The sequence below is a fragment of the Carcharodon carcharias genome, chromosome 11, assembly GCF_017639515.1.
Source record: "Carcharodon carcharias isolate sCarCar2 chromosome 11, sCarCar2.pri, whole genome shotgun sequence".
NCBI classification, from domain to species: Eukaryota; Metazoa; Chordata; class Chondrichthyes; order Lamniformes; family Lamnidae; genus Carcharodon; species Carcharodon carcharias.
The window spans coordinates 53,179,184-53,202,040 of record NC_054477.1 but is presented as its reverse complement, the minus strand read 5'-3'; the positions used below and the strand labels follow the sequence as shown (position 1 = coordinate 53,202,040).

General features: G+C 42.0%; 1 protein-coding gene across 3 annotated transcripts in view; it reads right to left on the bottom strand.

Annotated features, from left to right (window-relative positions):
* The window catches only part of LOC121284462 (spermatogenesis-associated protein 13-like), a 216,447-nt gene that overhangs the window by 16,396 nt on the left and 177,194 nt on the right, over positions 1-22,857 (bottom strand). For all 3 annotated transcript variants that reach the window (XM_041199953.1, XM_041199954.1, XM_041199955.1), the window contains 5 exons: positions 22,328-22,519; positions 15,426-15,605; positions 10,619-10,851; positions 8,909-9,038; positions 2,177-2,543 (listed from right to left, as the gene is read on the bottom strand). In XM_041199953.1, coding sequence (XP_041055887.1) covers positions 2,177-2,543; positions 8,909-9,038; positions 10,619-10,851; positions 15,426-15,605; positions 22,328-22,519 — 1,102 coding nt within the window. The remainder of the gene's footprint in view (positions 1-2,176; positions 2,544-8,908; positions 9,039-10,618; positions 10,852-15,425; positions 15,606-22,327; positions 22,520-22,857) is intronic.

Here is a 22,857-nt window from a genome sequence, read left to right as displayed (position 1 = left end):
TGTGAAATATAGACTAGTTGGGCTGAATAACCTGTTTCTATACTGTAAATTCTGTGCCACTCCATCCTATTAAAGGAAAAGAAATGTAGTGAAAGATCACATTCGATCTCATGGTGTAATGTTTGGAGGAAAGAAAATGATTTGTCTGTGTAACTGAAAATAAAGTTGCTGGATTGAGATGTAAAGATCCAATCTTATATCTGTGCTGCACCTGTATCTTTCTTTGAGCTTCCTGTTAACCTGTTCAATCATGAGCAGGATATTGATGGTGTACTTGCTGGATGAAAGCAGCTGGCAAAGAAGGTATTATGACAAAAAGTGCCACCTGAAGCATTAACCTACTTTCCTCTTCCAAATGCTTACTGATATACTATAAAACAATTTTCAATAAAACATCACATGTACACAACACATGTCACTATGTTTCCATCCATAGTACTATGATCTGTATTTTGATGTAATATACAGAAGATGAACATTTCTGTAATTCAGAAGGAATACTTAACTCAAACCTGAAGTATTCACCTCTTCAATCAGATTGTGAAGACTATGTAAATATTCTTGCATCTTTAAATAGAAAGACACTTAATCTCATTAGTGGTAACACTAGTTTAAGCAGCTTTAGTGCCTTAAATTAATTGCAAAGATCATCTTTACGTACCTCACTACAATACCTTAAATGTCTTCAGCGCGAGGATACTAATCAGATCATAACTGTTTCTGACATTTAAATATTTACTTATTGAGCAAATCTGACCTGTTACTAAAATATGACTTTTATGCTTTTAAGGTGATGAAATCTCTGTTACATTCTCCAACTTCCAGACCTTATCTTGGGCCATAGGCAAGCCAGGGGGCCTGGCCCGTCTAGACTCTTGCCAATGCTACAGTCAATTGCCAAACTAAGAAGGACTGCCCTCTTTGATTTTCCTTCTCTTTCTTCCATGAAACAACTAAGATCAAGAGCTTAGCAAAGAGTCAGAACAGGAGATAAAGCCACTGAATCATTACATAAGCACACAATCAAACTATGCCAAAGTGACACTTTGTCCGGACATACATAGCAGTCACAAAGCAACTAACATATACTGGGTTGAGAATTCCTTAGAGATTCGGCATTTAATAATTTAACATCTCTGAAAAGAAAGATTTTCATTTATATAATGTTTTTCCCATTTATATAATGCTTTTCCCAAACCGCTTCAGAGACAATGATTTAATTTTTAAAATTTTTTGAAAAGTCACTTGTTTTGTAGCAACCAATTTATGTTTGATAATGTCCCCAAAATATGCTGACCAATCATTGTTTTTTTTGATGACTTTGGTTGAAGATGAATATTGATGAGGACAACAGAAGAATTTCCTGCTATCTTTCAAAAAAGGTGGCATGGGATCTATCATGTCCATCTATTTTGGTGGACAAGGCTTCGGTTAACATTTCCTTTTCAAAGACAACACTTATGACAAAGCAGCATTCGCTGTCTACTAGAATTAAGTATCAACCTAAATTATGAGCACAAGTCATGAAGTGGTGTTTACATCTTGAACCCAGAACCTCTTGATTCGGAGGCAAGGATCCTACCATTCAGCCAAGCTAAACTGAGGGTCAGCTATGATTAAAACAGATTCTCAAAAGCAATTACAATTCATTGTAATCGAACATAAAAGATATGTTGGGCAAAGTACTAGTTTATGGAATTATGGGGAGCAAATTAGAGAAAAATCATAGATGATTCAAATACATTATATTTGTAGCTTCCACTTTACATTTTGTTTTCATTGCCAACGTAGCAATGTTACTACACAGTGATCCATAGTGCCTCTCCGAAGGCTGGACAAATTTAGTCAATGGGTAGCTAAGCAATGCATGCAGATGGTCCATATTTCCATTCCAATGTGCGCTAAATTAGTTAACCTCAAATAGGTGCAACAATTGGACCTTGATACCTCCGGTTGGGGAAGAGGAAAATTAGTAAGGAAGTTAGAAATTTGTGTATGTTGCCTGAGACTGAACTTTGTTTGGATACCATGTCCCCTCCTACACCCATGTAGCTGAATAATCTGTAAAGTCTCACTGGCAAGATTCTTCCGTGAAGAATGACTGCCCAAATAGGAAGCTGGGAAATCAATTGCTGCACCTATTTATCCTTGAGTAATGTTCAGAAATCAAACTTACCCATTTCTTTGTCTTCTTCCACCCTTTTTCTTTCACCTAAACATGCTTGGAGCCATCGCTGTTTGTCTTCTGGCTTTTTGGCACAGAATAGGTAGACTTCCTCTTTATTTCTCAGTTTGAAGGCATTTTTTACATTAATGTTAAAATCCTTGTCTTTACCATCTTCTATGTCCAGTACTTTTATCTCATCCATATCAATATGTCCTTTATAGTACAACATATCTCGTCTCAACAAGTCTTTTTTACAGAAAAACAATTGATGGTCAAACAGAAAAAACGTTCTCTGTTGGCTCTTTCCTTGGCCTGAGATTTTAGTCAACTCTCCGGAATGGATCAATTCTGAACTTCTAGTTAAAACATCTTGCCCCTGAAAAAGCAAATTACATGATACATAAAGCCGCTCCAACAATATAATGTGTAAACCAGTCAGCATAGAAATCCAGTAAGCATTACATCAGGACTTGGCACTTTTCAAAGTCTTCAATGCATTTCTTTTAATGTTGCAGTACCAGTTAAGACCACAAGGTGCCTCCAATGAGTTAATAGAGCTCACTCTAGTGGTTGAAACCAGGAACTACAGAATTTCAATATATCAGCGCAAGAATGCGAGCGAGAGCTTAGAGGAAACTTTGGGGCTAAAACTGGCACAAGGTGAAGGGCGAGAGAGGCTGTAGCTTCAGAGATGTGCTCAGAAACAAAGATCAAGGTATAACATCAAAGGAAAGTCTTAAGTTGTTTGGCTGGTGAGTATTGCTCCTTAGGGACTGAGTCTAAACAGCTGGCAGGTTAAAAACGATAAATATGTAAAATATTAATAATAAATAACAAGTGAATAGCTGGTGAATCTTGTCTTTTATTTTTAAGGTTTATTACTCCTAGTATGTTGCAATAAATAATAGTAGGATTTATAGTATTTATTTATACTATTTATATACTATTTATAGTATTATATTATATAGTATTAGTAAGGATTATGAATAGTAGTAAGGTTTATTAACAGTTTATTAGTATTGGGAAGGTTTATCAGCAGTAGCAAGATTAACTAATAAATAGAAAAATATCAGGGCTCCTTCGACCCCTAGAGTGCACATTCTGTGCTATGTAAGAACTTCAGGACACCTCCTGTGTCCTGGATAACATTTGTGTAAGAAATGTCATCAGTTGCAGCAACATTGGTACGAATGACATAGCAGAAAGAGGAATATGGTCCTGCAGTCAGAATTTAGGGAGCAGAACCTCAAAAATAGTCACCTCCGGATTACTCACAGTACCATGCACAAGTGAGTGTAAAAAATAGGAGCATAAAGCAGATGAATGCATGGCTTAAAAGGTGGTGTGGTGGTGGGAGATGTGAGGGACAGCTTCAGATTCTTGGGATATTGGGACCAACGCTGTGAGAAATGGAACCTGTACTCCAAACGAGTTGCACTTAAATAGGGCCAGGACTGAGTTCCTAGTTGGGCGTTTTGCTGGTGTTATTGGGGAGTGTTAAGCTAAGTTGGCAGGGGTGTGGAAGCCATGAGATAATATCAGAAAGGAATACCAAGGTGCACAAAACACCAGGACAGCCAGTTAGTACTAGGATAAGGAGTAGTAAGTTAATAAGTAGAGTCAGAGTAAGGGAGAAAGTAATAAAGTCTAAATCAGGGTTACTGTGCAGGTATGTGAATGAATAGAGTATGGTAAATAAGATTGGTGAGTTACAGGCATAGATTGACATGTGGGGATATGACATTGTGGCTATAACAGCGACCTGGCTCAAAGAAGGGCAGGACTAAGTGTTAATATTCCTGGATACAAAGTGTGAAGGAGAGATAGGAAAGGAAGAAAAGGGGGAGGGTGCGGTGATATTGATTAAAGAGTGCATTGCAGAATGGAGAAAGCGGGTGTCTCAGAGGATTCAGGGACAGAAACTTGTTGGCTGGAGCTAAGGAACAAAAAAGATGCAATTATATTGCTCAGTGTAGTCTATAGGCCACCAACTAGTGGGAAAGATCTAGAGGAATAAATTTGCAAGGAAATTACTTAGAGGCGCAAAACTTATAGAGTAGTTATAATGGGGGGGCTTTAATTATCTGAAAATAGACTGGAATAGTAGTAGTATAAGGGCAGACAGGGGCAAGAGTTCCTAAAGTGTGTATAGGAAAATTTTCTACAGCACTATGTTTCCAGTCCAATGAGAAAAGAGGCACTGCTAGGCCTGGTTCTTGGGAATGAGGTGGGCTAAGTAAATCAAATGTCATTAGGAGAACATTTGGGGATAGGTGATCATGGCATCATAAGGTTTAGGCTGACTATGGAAAAGGACAAAGAAAAATCCAGGGTAATAATAATTAAGCGGGGGAGGGTGGGGGGTGGGGAAGAGAGCCAACTTCAATGGGGTAAAACAGATCTGGGCTGAAGAAATTGGAGTCAAAGGTTGGCAAGAGAAACAGTAACTGATGAGCTACCCTCAAAGGACAGATGGTTTGGGCGCAGTAAAGGTATATTCCCTCGAAAAGGAAAGGAAAGGGCAAACAAATCCAGAGCTCCTGGATGACAAGAGATGGAAATTATGATAAAGTAGAAAAACTGTGCTTATGGCAGGTGTCAGGTGGATAATACAATTGAGAACAAGGCTAAATACAAAAGGTTCAGGGGGAAAGTGAATAAACAAATAAGAGAAGCAAAGAGGGGATTTGAAGAGCCTCGCAGCTAACATAAAAGGGAATCCCAAAGTCTTCTATAGACACCTAGATAGGACAAAAACGGTAAAAGGAGGGGTAGGACAGATCAGGGACCAAAAAGGTGTTTTAAGCATGGAGGGAGAGGGCATAGCTGAGGCATTAAATAAATACTTTGCATCTGTCTTTACCAAGGAAGAAAATGCTAACCAGACCATGGTGAAAGAGGAGCTAATTCAAACACTAGAAGAGTTTCAATTGTTAAGGATGTATTGGATGAGGTGTCTGTACTTGAATTTGATAAAGCACTAGGACTGGAACAGATGTATTCAAGGATACTGAGGGAAATGAGAGTGGAAATCGCGGAGGCACTGGCCATAATTTTTGAGTCTTCCCTAGACTCAGAGATGGTGCCAGAGGTCTAAAGAATTGCAAGCATTACACCCTTGTTCAAAAAGGATGTAAAGATAAACCCAGCAACTGTGGGCCAGTCAGTTTAACTTCAGTGATGGGAAAATTTCTAGAAGTAATAAATTGGGACAAAATTAATTTTCATACGGACAATTTTTTAAAATTAATTTACAGGATGTGGCTAGGCCAGCATTTATTGCCCATTTCTGATTGCCCTTGAAAGTGGTGGTGAGCTGCCTTCTTGAACCACCGCAGTCCCTGTGGTGTAGATACATCCATAGTGCTGTTAGGAAGGGAATTCCAGGATTTTGACCCATGACAGTGAAGGAATTGTGATATATTTCCTAGTTAGGATGGTGAGTGGCTTGGAGGGGAACTTATGGGTGGTGGTGTTTCCATGTATCTGCTGCTCTTGTTCTTCTAGATGGTAGCAGTCGTGGGTTTAGAAAGTGCAGACTAAGGAGGTTTGGTAAGTTTCTGCAGTGCATCTTGGTAGACACACTGCTGCCACTGTTTGTTGGTGGTGGAAGGAGTGAATGTTTGTGGAAGGGGTGCCAGTCAAGCAGGCTGCTTTGTCCTGGTTGGTGTCAAGCTTCTTGAGTGTTTTTGGAGCTGCACTCATCCAGGCAAGTGAACCGTATTCCATCACACTCCTGACATGTGCCTTCTCGATGGTAGACAGGCTTTGGGGAGTCAGGAGGTGTGTTACTTGCCGCAGGATTCCTAGCCTCTGACCTGCTCTTGTAGCCATAGTATTTATAATCCAGTTCAGTTTCTGGTCAGTGGTAACCCTTAAGATATTGATAGTGGGGGGTTCAGCAATGGTAAAGCCATTGAATGTCATGGGGCAACGGTTAGATTCTCTCTTGTTGGAGATGGTCATTGCTTGGCACTTGTGTGGCGTGAATGTAACTTGCTACTTGTCAGCCCAAGCCTGGATATAGCCCATGCATTTTGACATGGTCTGCTTTAGTATCTGAGGAGTCATGAATGGTGCTGAACATTGTGCAATCATCAACGAACAGCCCCACTTCTGACCTTATGATGGAAGGAAGTTCATTGATTAAGGAAAATTAGCATGGATTTAAGGGCAAATCGTGTTTAACTAACTTGTTGCAGTTCTTTGAAGAGGTATCTGAGAGGGTTGGTAAGGATAATGCTGTTGACATGATGTATATGGACTTCCAAAAGGCATTTGATACAGTGCTGCACAACAGACTTGTGAACAAAGTTATAGCTCATGGAATAAAAGGGACAGTAACAACACAGATACAAAACTGGCTAAGTGACAGGAAACAGAGTAGTGGTCCAGCTTATATTTCACCTCTCTTCTATTTTTACTTAGTTCTGTGGAAGAGTCATACGGACTCGAAATGTTAACTGTGTTCCTCTCCGCAGATGCTGCCAGACCTGCTCAGTTTTTCCAGGTATATTTATTTTTATTTTTGTAATAGTGGTTAATGGATGTTTTTCAGGCTGGAGGAAGGGGTGTAGTGGAGTTCCCCAGGGGTCACTGTTGGGACCCTTTTCCTGATATATATTAATGACCTAGACCTTAATGTACAGGGAACAATTTCATAATTTGCAGATTAAACAAAACTTGGAAGCATTTTGAACTGTGAGGAGGATAGTTTGGAATTTCAAAAAGACATAGACAAGTTGGTGGAATGGGCAGACAGGAGGTAGATAAAGTTCAATGCAGAGAAATGTGAAGTGATTCATTTTGTAGGCAGAACATGGAGAGATAATATAAAATTAAAAAGTTCAATTCTAAAGGGGGTGCATGAGCAGAGGGACCTGGGTATAAATGTGCATAACTCATGGAAAGTTGAGAGAGCGGTTAACAAAAAATAAGCGAGAATTTTACGTCCTGTGGGACGATGTGTGCCCAACCCATCCGGCCACGAAATAGGACGAGATGATGTCAGGCGAGCGTCCCGACGTCATCTTGCACTTGCCCAATATCTCGCTCAATGAGCACGTGCAGCAGTCAGAAGCACACCCGCCAACCATTAAGCAGGCAATTAAGCCCATTAAGGAGACAATTAAAAGCAATTTTTCTGGCCCATCCATTTTTACATTTGGCGGACAGGCCAATTGGCCAGACAGCTTTTACATTTTTGCTCAAACCTCGATCCAGGGCGGGATGAAATCTCCGTCGGGAAATAAAATAAGAGATATCTGGGAACTCTTTTTTTTTATGAGGAATGCTTTCAAATGCTTGATTATGCTGCAGGAACATGTTTTGCAGCATTTTTGTTGATTTATTTATTATTTGGAGGTCTGCAGCTCCCTGAGGCAGCTGTCTACCTTCAGGGAGCTCAATAGACGCGCTCACCAGCACCCACGGTGACATCAGCAGTGCTGAGTCTTTCTCAGGGCGCGTTTCACTCTGGCTAGCTGTTAATTGGCCAGCCAGCGTGAAATCGCAGTCAGGGGCCCATTTCCTGCCCGCCGATTGCGTGCCGGACAAGCAAAAAATTCAGGCCATTTAAGTATCCGAGGCTTTATTAATAGGGCCACAGAGTCCAAGAACAAGGAGGTTATGTTAAACTTGTACAAGACACTAAGTTCGGCCTCAGCCAGAGTATTGTGTCCAGGTCTGGGCCCCGCACTTTAGGAAGGATAAGAAGGCATTGGACAGCGTGCAAAAAAGATTCACGAGAATAGTTCCAGTGATGAGGAACTATAGATATGAAGATAGATTGGAGAAGTTAGCTCTGTTTTCCTTGAAGAAAAGAAGGCTGAAAGGAGATTTGATAGAGGTATTCAAAATCATGAGGAGTCTAAACAGAGCGGATAGGGAGAAATTGTTCCCACTTGCGAAAGGATAGATAACAAGAAGGCACAGAGTTAAAATAATTGGCAAGAGAAGCAAAAGTGGTATGAGAAAATTTTTTTCACACAGCAAGCAGTTAAGATCTGGAATGCGTTGCTTGAGAAAGTAGTGGAGGCAGTTTCAATCAAAACATTCAAAAGGGAATTAGGCTGTTATCTGAAAAGGAAAAATGTGTAAGGTTATGGGGAAAAGGCAGAGAATTGCTCATTCAGAGAGCCAGTGCAGACACATTAGGCTGAATGGCCACCTTATGTGCTGTAACAATTCTGTGATATGTAGAATTTTAGTTACTACCACAACTGCCATTCTCTTCCTGGTCACTAAGGGATCCCTATTAAATTAATTTATTTAATTCAAGTCTTTAAATATTAATTTGTGAATCTTAATTTTTAAAATTCTACAGTTATTGTTAAGCCAGGGTGTCTAACTGTCATAGTACCATAAAACACTGCAATGGTTTGTCACTAGAGTTTCCTTGCTTGATGCAAACGCACGAGCTCTTTATGAGTGCTGTTGTATTTTCAGGTTTGACACTAGAACCATCAGAGTGTTTCCTCCAGTACTGGCATTTTAACATTCCTGGGTACAGCAATATAGGCAAAGAGAAATTAAGAGGAAACAGTACATATTACGCAAGGAGATAAGAGATATTTTCCCCACTACCTTTTCCAGGGTAATGCACTTCAATTAGGATTTGATGTGATTAACAGCAAATCTCTGCAATTAGATGTTGAGCTTGCTTGCCCAAAACTAACAGAAATATCAAAAAGATTTATATAAGCAAAGCAAACTAATTACAGATCAGAAATGTAAATGTACCTCCCAGTTCACAATGGACACTTGCCACTGAGCGATCTTGTTTATACTTTCTAATCGTCTTTTGCGTTCATTAATCAGGCATGCTACATTCTTCATGGCTTCATATGCAGCACTGATGTTTTTGAAATCACTGTGGAATGGCAACAGGTTTGATTAATCTTTAACACTATTCAACAACTGCCATAGCATAGATTCCTATATTTCAAATACAATTTAGAACAAGAGGAGCAGCAACATATCAATCCAGCTAGGTATAAAGTGATTGTTATAATAAAATTAGTTTTTCAAAACTGAGTTTGAAGGAGTTATTTTTGAAGTTTGATGTCAGATGGAGCTATGTATATACAGCAGCAAACAAAAAGTGCCCAATTACATCTCACCTTTGAAACTTCCAACCACAATAAACTAAACACCATCTATGCTGTGTTTGTTTAATAGGAGCTTCTGCTCTATGCAAAACATTTTTCATGTTCAAAATTGCCAAAAAGTTATTTTAAACTCCCTACATGGGCTGTTGGTTAAAGCAGTGAGTAGCTGAGATAAACAGTTTGAAAGATTCCAGATTCAATTCCCGTTCTCAGCTGAATTGAACTGATCCTGATGTCAGTAAGGACATTATGATTGGCCTCAGTCCCCTGGATCAGGGTAATGGACAACTGCCCAAGGCTACTTTTCCTGACCACTAACCTGTGACTACCTTTGGAAGAGTACATTTGTGGATGTTAGGCAAGGGTGAGAATTGGCGCAGGTATGTTGCTGCCATGAGAAAGAGAGTCCACCAGCTTTCATCATTAAGACACACATCACCTTGGGTGTGCACCTGAAAGGTGTCAAGAATGTCTGGAACAGTACCTTTGGTCAATGCAATCAGGGGGGGAGAAAAAAATTATCGAAAAGGTCTTTTAAAATTGAATTCTTAATTCTGGGTGGATTTTGGATTTGATTTTGAGGAGTGAAACATTTTCCTTGTTTAGTGGTCTCTGTTAACTATGTCAGACATACAAATTTTCAGAGACAGAGTAAAGCTCCCTCAGTGTTGTTCCAATAATATTTTATATTTGTAGAAATTTCATACAGAAATTTTATACAGCAAAGTTTTATGTAGCAAAAGTTTTAGTCCTATCATTTTTCTATTCTTTTCTTCTTTATTTGGCCTCTCTGATAGTCTCAAAATGGTGAACAGGCTTCATCTCGTTTATCTCCATAACAATCCGGCTAAGTCCAGCATTCAACCCAATGGGTATTGTAGAATACTTTTTTTCTTTTACAAAAAGAGTCAGCTTCACATACTGGATCTAGGAGTAGCTGTGGTCCAAAAAAAACCACCTGCAGTAAGATGCTTAACTATAGGAAAAAACTGGAGTTCAAAGGAAATCTGGAACATAGCCTCCCACTATAATCATGCAGTTAAATTTAACGAATGCAATTTGGCATTTTTCAAAAGGTTCTTAACCCCCTAACCCAGCTGCAGCTACCCAATATGGAGCAACCTGTGATCACCGATATGTAGGATGTTTTAGGCGGGTTGTTCAAATGTTTTTAAGTGCAAGTTTTTGTGCTGGAAGTTGCTCTTAAATTTTGATAAGGCTAATCTCGGTCAAGGATGATGGATTGTCACAAGAGACTGAAGTAATGGGAGAAGAAGAAAATACCTTTTATTTATATTTTTTGCAGCCAGTTGGTTAATAAATTTGGACTTCATTCTCATACCTGTGATCTGGGGTAGTGTATTTGAGCAACTCAGCAAGTTGTAGTGGGTATTTGCAGATCTTCTGGACTGGAGTAAGAAGAAAGCCATCGATGGCGATGTCAATCATCTGTTGAAGCAGTCGACAGGCCTCAAAAAAGTGTCGATATTTGCTCTGTTTCATTAGTCTGGCAAGTTCAACACATGCACTAGGATGATTGTTGCAATATTCAGAATATATTCCAAACCCTTCTTGCTATGAAGAAACATTAGTAATTAATAAAACAAAATTGATTATTGCACTTCCAATTGCTTCTCAGACTAATTGAAAATCCAGAAAAATTACCAGCAATCAATATTTCTTAGTAACATATTCACTAACATCCTCCTCTTCTACACCAATATCAAAAGTTAAATCCCAAAACGGGTACTTGTACACATTTTGAGTATGCATTAGATATTCTCCTGGGTTTACTGTGTGATGATCACTCCCATGTACAGTCTGAGTGTTTTACTTCAAACCCTGCTCATACTGCTTATATCTAACTATACAATAGTATAACTTAGGTGAGTAGCAATATGAGTTGCTTGTTATTTGAACTGGATATTGTATACCATAGATTACAGCATTTAATTTGACCCAATGTGTCAGGTGACTCCATTTTTTAGCATCAAAAATCATGTTTAGGCTTATACTCAACGTACAAGTCGACTCCCCTTTCCTGCTAAGAAATGCTACACTGAAATGGGACTGAAAGTTGATAAATCCCCTGGATCGGATGATCTACACCCCAGAGTATAGAAATTGGTGGCTGTAGGATAACAGATGCTTTGGTGGTCATCTTCCAAAATTCCGTAGATTCTGGTATGGCTTTTGCAGATTGGAAGGTAACAAATGTAACCCCACTATTTAAGAAAGGAGGGAGAGAGAAAACTAGGGACTACAGACTTGTCACTCTGGCATCAGTAGTAGGGAAAATGCTAGAATCTCTAATAAAGAATGATAACTGGACTCAGAAAATAATGGTAGGATTGGGCAGGGTCAACATGGATTTATGAAAGAGAAATCGCATTTGGAAAACCTATTAATAGTTTTTTTAGGATGTAAGTAGCAGAATTGACAAGGGAGAACCAGTGGATGTGGTGTATTTGGATTTTCAGAGGGCTTCAGGCCTCACACAGGAGGTCTGTAAGCAAAATTAGAGCACATGGGATTGAGGATAATTTAATGGGCAGAAAACAGAGTAGGAATAAACAGATCATTCACAGGTTGGCATGCTGTGACTAGTAGCTTACCGCAAGGATCAGAGCTAGGGCCCCAGTTTTTCACAATCTGTATCAATAATTTGGATGTGGGGACCAAATGTAATATTTGCTGATGACACAAAACTTGGTGGGAATGTGAGTTGAAATGAGGATGCAAAGAGGCTTCAAAGGGATTTAGACAGGTTAAGTGAATGAGCAAGAACATGGCAAATGGAACATTTGTGGAAAAACATGAAGTTATCCACTTTGGTGGGAAAAACAGAAATTCAGAGTATTTTGTTCGAAAAATGCAAAACATCCTATTCAACAGATGGAGAGAAGCGTGATATGCTGTGGTGAGATGATTCAGAAACTGAAAGTGCCAAATCTGATCAAGGGTGGGATCATTATGATGATGCCATAGTCAAAGTGAATCGGCATAAATTTGATGAACTCTTTGCATCGGATGCCGAAGTCAATGACATTTTGAAGGTTTTTAAAACATTTTGATTGTGGGTAAAAGTATCCTTGCAGAATTAATTAATTTTGTCACATTGATTTAATTAGAAGTACTGGTGTTGTTTCTGTCAAATCTCAAAATGGTCACCAACACATTTTATACTTGGCATATAAGTTGACCCCCATCTTTGGGAGGATTTTGTGAGGGTTCAAAGGTCAATTTAAACATCACAATCTACGGCATTTTGCAAGCACTTATGCCCTTTACCAGTCTTTCTCTATATCAGGCCAAAAAACAAAACCAGATATGGATTGCTGAGCTGCTTTATTTCAAAGGCATGTGCTAAAGTGAAATACAGTAAGTCAAAGCAAATCCAGTCAAGTCAACCAATCTTGCTTCTCTCCTCTAAAAACAGGAAAAATAATAAATTGCTTGCTTTGTCCTTTTCATGGGCTGACCTGTTTTAGTCAACACAACAGAAATTTGCATTTATATAGGGCTGTTAAGATAGTAAAACATCTAAAGACACTTCACAGAACTGTTATCAAACAGAATTTGCCTCCAAGCCACATAAGGAGATATTAGGACAGAAAACCAAAAGCTTGGTCAAAGAGGTAGATTTTAACAAGTGCCTTAAAGGAGGAGAGAGGCAGAGAGGTTTAGGGAGGGAATTCCGGCATTTAGGCAGCTAAAGGCACAGACGTCAATGGTGCAGCATTTAAAATCAGGCATGCTCAAGAGACCAGAATTGGAGGTGTGCAGGTATCTCCAAGGGCTGTAGAATTAGAGGAGGTCACAAAAATGCGGAGGAGCAAAATATGAGAATTTTAAAATTGCAGTGTGCTTAAGCAGGAGCCAATGTTGGCCAGTGAGCACCATGGTGATGAATGTGATGAGAAGTTAGAACACAGGCATTTTAAAAAGAACAGTATGCTCAGACCTTCTTTAGGCTCACACAATAGTGATTTAAAACAGTAATTAGTTCAATACCTTGGCATCAATGTTGCTCATTTATGTGAGTTACTGATGCTATAAACAATGGGAAGTTCCAGATTTTGGTTAGCTGAAATGATTGTGCTCATTGGCAAACATTTTGGATTATCAATAAACATTGTTTTCATTCAATATAGAATGGTTACAGCACAAAAGGACATCATTCAGACCATCATGTCAATAAAGGCAATTCACCTAGCACCACTAATTTGCCTTTTCCCTGTGGTCCTGCAAATGTTTCCTTTTCAGATAAAAATCTAATTTTTTTTTGGAAGGCTGTGATTGAATCCCCCTCAACCGCACACTCAGTGCATTCCAGATCCTAAACACTCACTGCATAAAAAAGCTTTCCTCATGTCGCTGTTGCTTCTTTTGCCAATCACCTTATATTGGTGTACTCTGGTTCTTTATCCTTCCACCAATGGGAGCAGTTTCTCCCTATCTGTCCAGACCCATCATGATTTTGAATTCCTCTATCAGGTCTCCTTTCAACCTTCTCTCCTCGAAGGAGAACAGCCCCAGCTTCTCCAATTTATCTATTTAACTGAAGTTCCTCATCCCTCTGTTGTTGAATAAACATCTTATATTAATTAAATAATGTTATTGTCTGCTCACAGTTCTAAGGGCCAGCCCTGATCTAGTGCCCTCTGTGAATGAACCCCCATCTCAAAGACTTAAAAGTAGTTTGCAGAGATGATCCCTCTTTTGTTCTCAGTCACAGAGATGCCTCTGGTTTCACCACCAGTTTTCTAATTTGTCTGAGCCAGTTTAGCTTTAAAGGATTAAACTGAATCTTATAAACTTAGACAGAAAAATAGTTGTAGCTTTATTGCTTTCATAACATGCGGATAAGAAAATATAAATTCAAATTATGTCAAACTACATTTTGTAAATTCATATAGGGAAAAATTTTCCCCCCATTGGTGGGGGGGGGGGGGGGGGGGGGGGGGGGGGGGGGGGGGGGGGGGGGGGGGAGTGCAGGTGCGGGCGTGAGCAGGCGCACTGCCATTTTACGTGGGCGGGCCAATTAAGGCCCGCTCAGCGTGACGTCTGCCAGGAAGTGCTATTCCCTCAGATGAGAGTGCGCTCTTTCATGCATGCGCGCTGAAGAGCGCACTGATCTCGCGGAGGCTAAATGCTGCCTCAGGGAGATCGGCTCCAAATTAAAAATGTTAAATAAATGATAGCAATATTTCCCTGACATGTCCCCCCATGTGATACTGTCGCATGAGTTGGGACATGCCCATCACTTTTACTGAAACCTTTATTAAATATTTAAAAACGTTCATGAAACCTCATCCTACCTGTGGATCAGGTTTTGTGCTTTTTCTTAAGCCTGCCTGGGCTCCCGGCCTGCCCGCCAACCCTAAGGTTGGATGGGCAGGCCCATTAGTGATGTTAATTACTTTTTAAATGGCCTCAACAGGCCAATGACAAGTCAGCGGGCGCACAGCCGATTTGGCGGTGCCCCTGCCAACCTGAAAATGGAAATGACGCGGGGTGATGTCGAGAGTTCCACCCAACGTCATCCCGCGTCATTTTACGCGTCAGCGAGCAGACCTCACTCCCGCTCACCAACCGGAAGATCTTCCCTGTAGTTTATGCAAATTATGCAGTTAATGGTCCAAAGCCTGTGCCTTATTCAGTGCACCTTTTGTAAGGAGAGAAGAATTCATGTGATATCTCAAATATTTCAATAAGGGACTTATTTCTGTTATGATTTGTGAGTCATGCAACTGCTGGACTTCACATTCAGCAGAAATGGTGTACTTTGGAAGATCCATTTACAGGGGTGGCTGGTGATGCTAAAATCTAGAAAATAGGTAAAAATTGTGAGGTACCTCAAAATCTGAATTAGACCAACAGGATTGCAAATTGGACATAAATCCACTACTGCTCACTGCTGATGTGCCCGAGATGCCCTGACTGTCAGGGGGTTTTGGAGCAAGGTCTACTGCAATCATGTTATCGGTTCCATTCAAATGAATTATTACTTTGGTTCAATATTTGAAATCTGAATCTAGAGGATAAACCATTTATTTTATCTAACTTGAAATAGACACATTGCACTAGTGATGGAATTGACCAGAAATCATATATATCAAATCATTGCAATTATGTATTTGACATACGTGTTGAAGGAAACAGGATCCAATTTCACTCAGGTGAGGCTCATCTTTGTTGAATAGTTTCTCCAAGTCCTTCAAAAATTTCCTTTGGAATTTGTAAATCTCTTCAATGTTCCCAAATATTATATTTAACTGTGCTTCAGCAAACATTCCCGTATGTTTGCGACACTGACGAATGTATCCCTAAAAAGTCAAGAAAATAGTAAAAAGCAGTTTGCACATAATTCATATCAAATAAGATAGAAATAATGGGTACAAATGGCCTTGATCTTCCATGCATGATATTTTGAAAAGAAAATTCTAGATTTGAAATGACAGTTTGACTTTACACAAATGTCAGCCTTAATCAATTATTCAAAAATCACTCTTTGTACCCTTAATAAATATCCAGCTGTGCAAAGACACCCTGCAGCATGTTTAAGTATTACAGAGGGGACTAATTATTAACTGGACTTAATTAAAGGAAATGACTCAGGATCACAGCATGTTGGAATCCATAAGGACAATTTTGAAATTATCAAATGTACAACTTGATAACATTCTTATATGCTTTATTGCCCACATATACATACATGCAGTATAATTAATTCAGTTGGCAGGTGTATTCAAGTAAAATTTGAAGCTTATTTTCCACTATTAAAAATATTCAGACAAATGTTTACCAGATTCTTTAAGACCATTTAAAAAAAAAAAATTGCGACTATTGTTCTTGATGGCAGTTATATTTGCTAGTTAGGTGCATTTTCACATTTATAATAAACTACTAGCTCATCAACCACTTACATAAATACTGCTACTTACTACCACTTTATAAAGGCTTTCCTATTTGGTAACAGCAATATTGGGGCATTCAGAACAGGCACTTAAATGGATCAATCCCCAGCCTAGACAGTGGGGAAAAAAGGCCAAGGATTTCTTTATCCATTGAATCCAACTAGAAAAATGTGGATAAAAACAAAAAAAACTGCGGATGCTGGAAATCCAAAACAAAAACAAAAACAAAAACAGAATTACCTGGAAAAACTCAGCAGGTCTGGCAGCATCGGCGGAGAAGAAAAGAGTTGATGTTTCGAGTCCTCATGACCCTTCGACAGAAAAATGTGAATGTTAGGTAAGGCCAGAATTTCTCACACCTCCGATGCGATGCTTCCCAAATTGAAATATCATGCCGACACTCAGATGGACTTTTGGGCAATAATCTGGCAGGGTGCATTATAAGCTTATAGAAAACATGATTTGCTTTCCATTAATTTTCAACGGGCAGAATTTTATGGCTGACGTGCAGGTGGCAGAGCCATCGGTCTTCTCAAGATGCACTTCCGTTGCCTGGACCACGCAGGACCTGCACACTCCAGTACCACCCAGATCGCGTCTCTGTGATTGTGGTAGCATGCTGTGTTCTGCACAACCTTGCGCTGGAAAGGAAGGATGCAGTTGACGATGAAGACTTTGACGCACTGGATGAGGCTGCACATGATGAATCCAGCAGTGGCTCAGAGGATGAGGAAGCACAGGGCAATGATGAGGGGCAGCACACCGACCCGCTACTACACCAAGGAGGCAGGGACACCCGGGACACTTTAATCCAATGCACCTTCAGGTAGCTCCACACACATCGATCAGCAGGACCAGCATTGCCTGGCACTTCCACATATGGCACTTAGATGCTACATCTTCCACCTCATCAGCTGCAACTAAAGGCTTAGTACAGAAACATCAACTTCCACTCAAACACTCATGAGATGTCTGTGAAACATACAAATGCAACACAAAGGAAACACCCTCAGCCACGGTCAGAAAAGTGGACTTTATTCAGTCCAAAATAAAACACAAACGTCACTCAGACGTACATAACTATTTTTTCCCTAATCTAGGGCCAACACAAAATCACAGTGACATACCCGTGGAGTGCCTAACGTGCCTTATGCTTACGCTTGTGGGTGCTACGTCTAGGTGCCGCCCCATCGCTTGGAGTGGCTTGTGAGACAGCCTGCTGACTCTGCTGTCCTGTTGGCCTCGATTACCTTTGCGGGTGTCCTCTAGCCTGTGATGGCCCCGCCTGGGAGGGAGTGGCCAGTTCCAGAACTGGCACCTCCACAGTTGTCGCAGCCTCAAAGGATGCAACGGTCACTGGCAGAGGGGCGAAGTTGCTGCTGCCCTCACCCGGAGCGCCCTGAGAGGAGCTGCTGCGCCAACGTGAGGTCACATTGGACCTCCCTGCTCACGGCAGATGGATGGGCACCAAGCTGGGACACTTGGTGCCCAGAACATCTCCCACATTGCGAATGACCACCTGTGGCCATTAGTGCTGTGAGGGCTTGCAGGTCAGAGCATAACCCAGTCAGAAGACTCTCAATCCGATTGAAGCCCCTCTCCATGAGAGTCGCCAATCTTTCAGTGGAGAAGCCTGAAGCTCTGTCCTGAGGTTCATGCCTTCACTAACACTCTGCCTGAACTCCTCCACCACAGAGACCAACTGAAGCACACCCTCATGCAACCCTGCCAGATGCTCCTGTGCATCCTGCCACTTGTCCTGCAGCTGCTGCATTGGTGACATCTCCAGAGGCACATCATCACTGCCGGACTCAGCATGTGCCTGGTTCCCTGCAGTCCTCCGGCTGCTGGCACCATCGGCACTCTCTGTCTATGCCATCTCCTCCAGCAATTGTGAAGTGTCCTTTCCACTTTGCCCCGGGACACTAGCCAACAATACATTCCCCACCGAAGTGTTTGTCGCTGCGCTGGTGCCTGGCTGGCTGAAAGGATGTGATGCAAGTTGCAAGTCTTGGCCCTCAGGTGTGGAGGGGGGGTGCTCTGGATGTGTTGGCGGCGGCCATGCGGTGGTGATGCTGAAATTAACAACAAGGACAGTGCATCGGTTAGCGTTCAGTCAGTAACATCTTTCATCCCTTTCCCCCCAGCCTCATAAGTCGCTCATCCTTCAAGAATCTAAGGAGACGAATATTGGTGGGGTGGTAAATAGTCAAGAGGAGGCCTAAACATTACATGCGCATACAGACAGGCTGGTCAGATGGCCTAAGGAATGCCACATGGAATGTTACATGGATAAGTGTTTGGTTAAGCACTTGTGCAAGACAAGCAAGGTACGGGAATACATGAGTAATGGTAGAACCGTGGGAAGTCACGATGGTTACAGGGACCGTGCTGGGCAGACCTGTTAAGTTAGCAGAACAGGAACATAAGGCGCTTAACAAGGTCAAAGCCAGATGTGCCTTTATTAGATGAGGAATAGAATGAAGAAAAAGGGAGGTCATGTTGCAAGTGCAGAAAACGCTGTCGAGGCCACATCGACACTTCTGCATTCAGTTGTGACCTGCGTTTCATGGGAGGGATGGCATTGGAGTGGGGAGAGTGCAGAGGTATCTGACCTGGATGCATGCTGGCCTGGAGAGTTGGAGTGATGTGGAAACATTGCATACACTTGCGACATTTGCCATAGAGCATAGGTGATTGACAGGTCACATATTGACCTTCATACCGTTATGAGGGGCATAGAACAGGTGGACAGAAGGCAACATTTCCCCTTGGCACTGGGATAACTAACATGGTTGCAGTTATTTAAGTTCAGTGCCATGAGATTGACAGGTGAGGTGCTGAGGACCTTTTGGACAGAGTAACGTGGGACGCACTGGCTGAAAGGGTGGTAGAGGTACAAATCCTCCTTAGATGCCAAACGTCTTTGGATGTGCAGCAGTGATGCCATGGCATGTTAGGCCATGGGAACAGTGGTCACAAATGGGATAAGGCGACTTTGGATGGTGCTAGAGATGTGCATCCTCAAGGGGCTGAGGGACCTTTGTGTATGACCCATACGTCTGACTGTATCAGTCTATGAATAAGCAGTGTTGCAGGTTTAACGATTGCAGCAACCATCAGTGCTTTGGATGGTGGGGAGACAGCGTGGATGGGACCATGGCCCTTAAAAACCTGGCCACTGCACCCCAGCCTCGCCGAACCGGCCGCCTGCTTCCTCCCCAGCTCCTTGGCCTGCTCCTCATACGTGGTGAGGCGCTGCAGAATGGCGTGCCCACCACCAGTCTGCTCCCTCATATTGTGCTCTGCTTTGCCTGCAGAACAGAGAAGAGCATTTATTGGGGCTGATCTCTCATGTACTCTGCTTGCGCATGCCGCACCCCAACCACAGTGGCCCATCTGAGGCCTCCAGCGGCTCCTGTCCACACTACTGGTGATCAGTCACCAGAAGATAGTAAGGCTGTTCCCAACCCCTTCCCCCAATGGACATCTTGGACACATTCGGCGTCCATCACTTTGAATAACACACAGGTCTTAGCGCCCATGGCAAGGAGGTGCAACTAGGTGCGGCGCCGAGGCCAGCAGATGGCTCTTGGCCATGACACCTTGAGGCTCCCCTTCCATCATCTCATCACCATCAATAAGACATGTGTTGGAGTTCTGAGTATGTGTCTAGCTGCCTCCCCTGCAGGTTGCCCCCAGACTACTCAAATGCAACAAACACCAACATATGCTGTATGGAGAACCCATCTTCTCCTCAATCACTAAGGCTGATGTAAGCATGGTCACTATCTGTTTGCCCACCCAGTGTGCGCCAAATGCCCAATGCAGTAACGACATGGTACTCATCCTTCCTGAGCGCAACAAATCATTGAAGTGTTTGCAGCATTGCGTTCTGGCGTGCCGCACAGCATCATGGGAGTTTACAGCCTCCGCCACCTCCTGCCTGGTCACGTGGGAGGCCCTCCTTCTACCATCCTCAGGAAACAAGACATCCCGATGATTGGACACCTGTTCGAGGAGGACAGCAAGGCAGGCATCTGAGAACCGAGGGGCACAGTGGCCCCCCCGCTGGCCTATCCTGCAGCCTGTCCTCCTCCTCCTCTGCCCTCAAATCCTATGAGTGGCAATGGTGAACAGCCTAAAGGAGGCTGCCTGGCCGCTCTTTATACAGACTGCCGGTTCCCCATTGGAACAGGCAGTCTGAACATGCCCACCGCCGATTTAATTTTCCCAACGTACACGGGAGTTGTAACCCCACTGGGTCGGCCTTAATTGGCCCGCCCGCGCAAAATGGTGGCGCGGCCCGTTTCGGTGGCGGCGATCGGCTGCCTGCCCGCTGCGAGTCAGTTGGGCCTGCCCACCCACCCATCAAGCGCAAAATTCAGCCCAATGTGTCCATTGTAGTCACATGTTCACCTCTGAATCAGAGGGCAGAATTTAGCCCATGTCAGGCGGGCTTGGCAGGGGTGGTCGGGAAGATGACCACCACCTGCGATTGAGGCTGGAAAGCAATTTCACGCTGGCGGGCTAATTAAGGCCCACCCAGCGTGAAACACGAGTGGCAGTGCTCAGCGCTGCCTGTGCGGACGGGGGAGGAGGGCGAGCGTGAACTCCGTGCACACGCACGAGTGAGAGCTTGAAACTCCCCCTGAGAACAGAGCTGCTTCAGGGAAATAAAGCATCTTAAAAAATAAAGATTTGAAAAATGTAATAAAACATGTCCCCTCAAGTGAGCAGGGACATGTTATTAATTACATTTTAAAACTTATATTTAATTTGTATTTGCTTTTGGAAACCTCACCCACCTGTGGATGGGGTTTTCAAAAAATGCAAAGGCTGCTTTGCCTTTTTGCCTGCCCGCCAACCGTAAAGTTGGCTGGTCAGCAAAAAATTTAACTTAATTGATCCTTTAATGGCCTTAACAGGCCTTTTAATTGTCGGTGGGGGTGCTGCCGACTCTGGTGCATGCCCGCTGACCAAAGTATTGCCCGACTGCGCGTGGATGTCGGGACGCTTGCCTGACATCAACAAGCGTCATTTCACACTCGAGTGGGTTGGGCACATGCCTGCCCGCCGAGCTAAAAATTTTGCCCAGAAAGTTGTGGGTTCAAATCCCACTTCAGTGACTTCAGTACATAATGCTAGGCTGCTACTTTGTGCAGCACTAAAGGAGTGTCACACTGTTAGAGGTACTGTCTTTTGGCTGAAAACATTAAGCCAAAACACTATCTAACCTCTCAGGTTGATGTAAAAGATACCACAGCACAATTTAAACACCAGAGGAATTCTCTTGGTATTCTGATCAACAGTTATTTCTTGAGCAACACCTAAAAAAGATTCTGGTTATTAGCACATTGCGTTTTGTCACAGCATAATGAGTGCAAATTGGTTATACCCTGTCTTACTTTTAAAGTATAGTCATTAGTGTATTTCATTAGTTGTAAAGCTTTGGGACATCTTAGGGTTGTGGTAGGCACTATCCAAATGAAATTTTTTTTCCCCTCATCTTCACTGCCTCAGTGGTAGTCTGCTCTCCTAGATTACTGTCCACGCAATGACAACAAAAACCTACTCCCAGTCTCTTGGTTTATAATTCAATAATTGTTTTTGGGATGTGAAGGGAGGAAAGATTTGGAAATCATCTGCCTCTCTGTTTCTGCTTCTATTTTAATTATCTTTTACCTTCTTTCTTTCACAGCTGGAAGGAAAAACTTACAAAACACATGCCAAGCAAACAGTGACCTTCCAAAATAGTGGGTATGATGTGCTTATTGTTTGCAGTCACTAGGATATCTTCGATTATCATTTTAAGCTAATCAACACTTATTGTGAAACAATTCAAAAAACAATTTATTTTTCCCAAACTATTCAGTGGAAAAGTGGTAGAAGATCCTAAATTATTATCTGAATAGAAAAAATTTGCAGGGATACGAGGAAAAGGCAGGGGAGTGGGACTAGCTGAGTTGCTCTTGCAGATAGTCTGCACAGACGTGATAGACCAACTGGTCTCCTTCCGTGCTGCAATTTACTATGATTCTATGAAAGTCACAAACTACAACTATAAAGATGCCCCTGCTGTGAAACAGTGGGGACTTTCTCCAGTTTCAGAGCTGCCTTTTTTTCAATACCTCACAGATGTCTTTCAGATGCTTGATATAGACCCTTTCGGTGTTCATGATCTCTTGGATAACATTTGTTCGCATCTGCTCCTGGTTCTCTGCATTTTTGAGAAGGCGATGTTTATTGCAGCTGGCATCCAGTTGCTCATTTGGAAGCTTTCCAGTGCTTTCACCTACAGCATCTTCCTGGTTCACCCGTAGCTATTAAAAGTTTTTTTAAAAAGCAAATTTAGGAAATCGGGCTTATGTAGAAACATAAATGCAATCTAAAAAGCTTCCACACCTTATAAACAGTGTACTAATTTATATGCAATTATAAATTCTAATTTGCATATATAAGCAGAGATCTTTTGTGCACCATGCCAATTGTTTCTTCAGTGTTATTGAATATGCCATAAAATGGTGTGTTCCAACACACTTAATAGATCTAGGTGGATTCTCCATTGCTGTCCCTCTATCCTATCACAAGGGTGTAAGCCTCATAATGACATACACTTCAGAACTGATCAGATCATGATACTTTCATCATAAACTGGAAT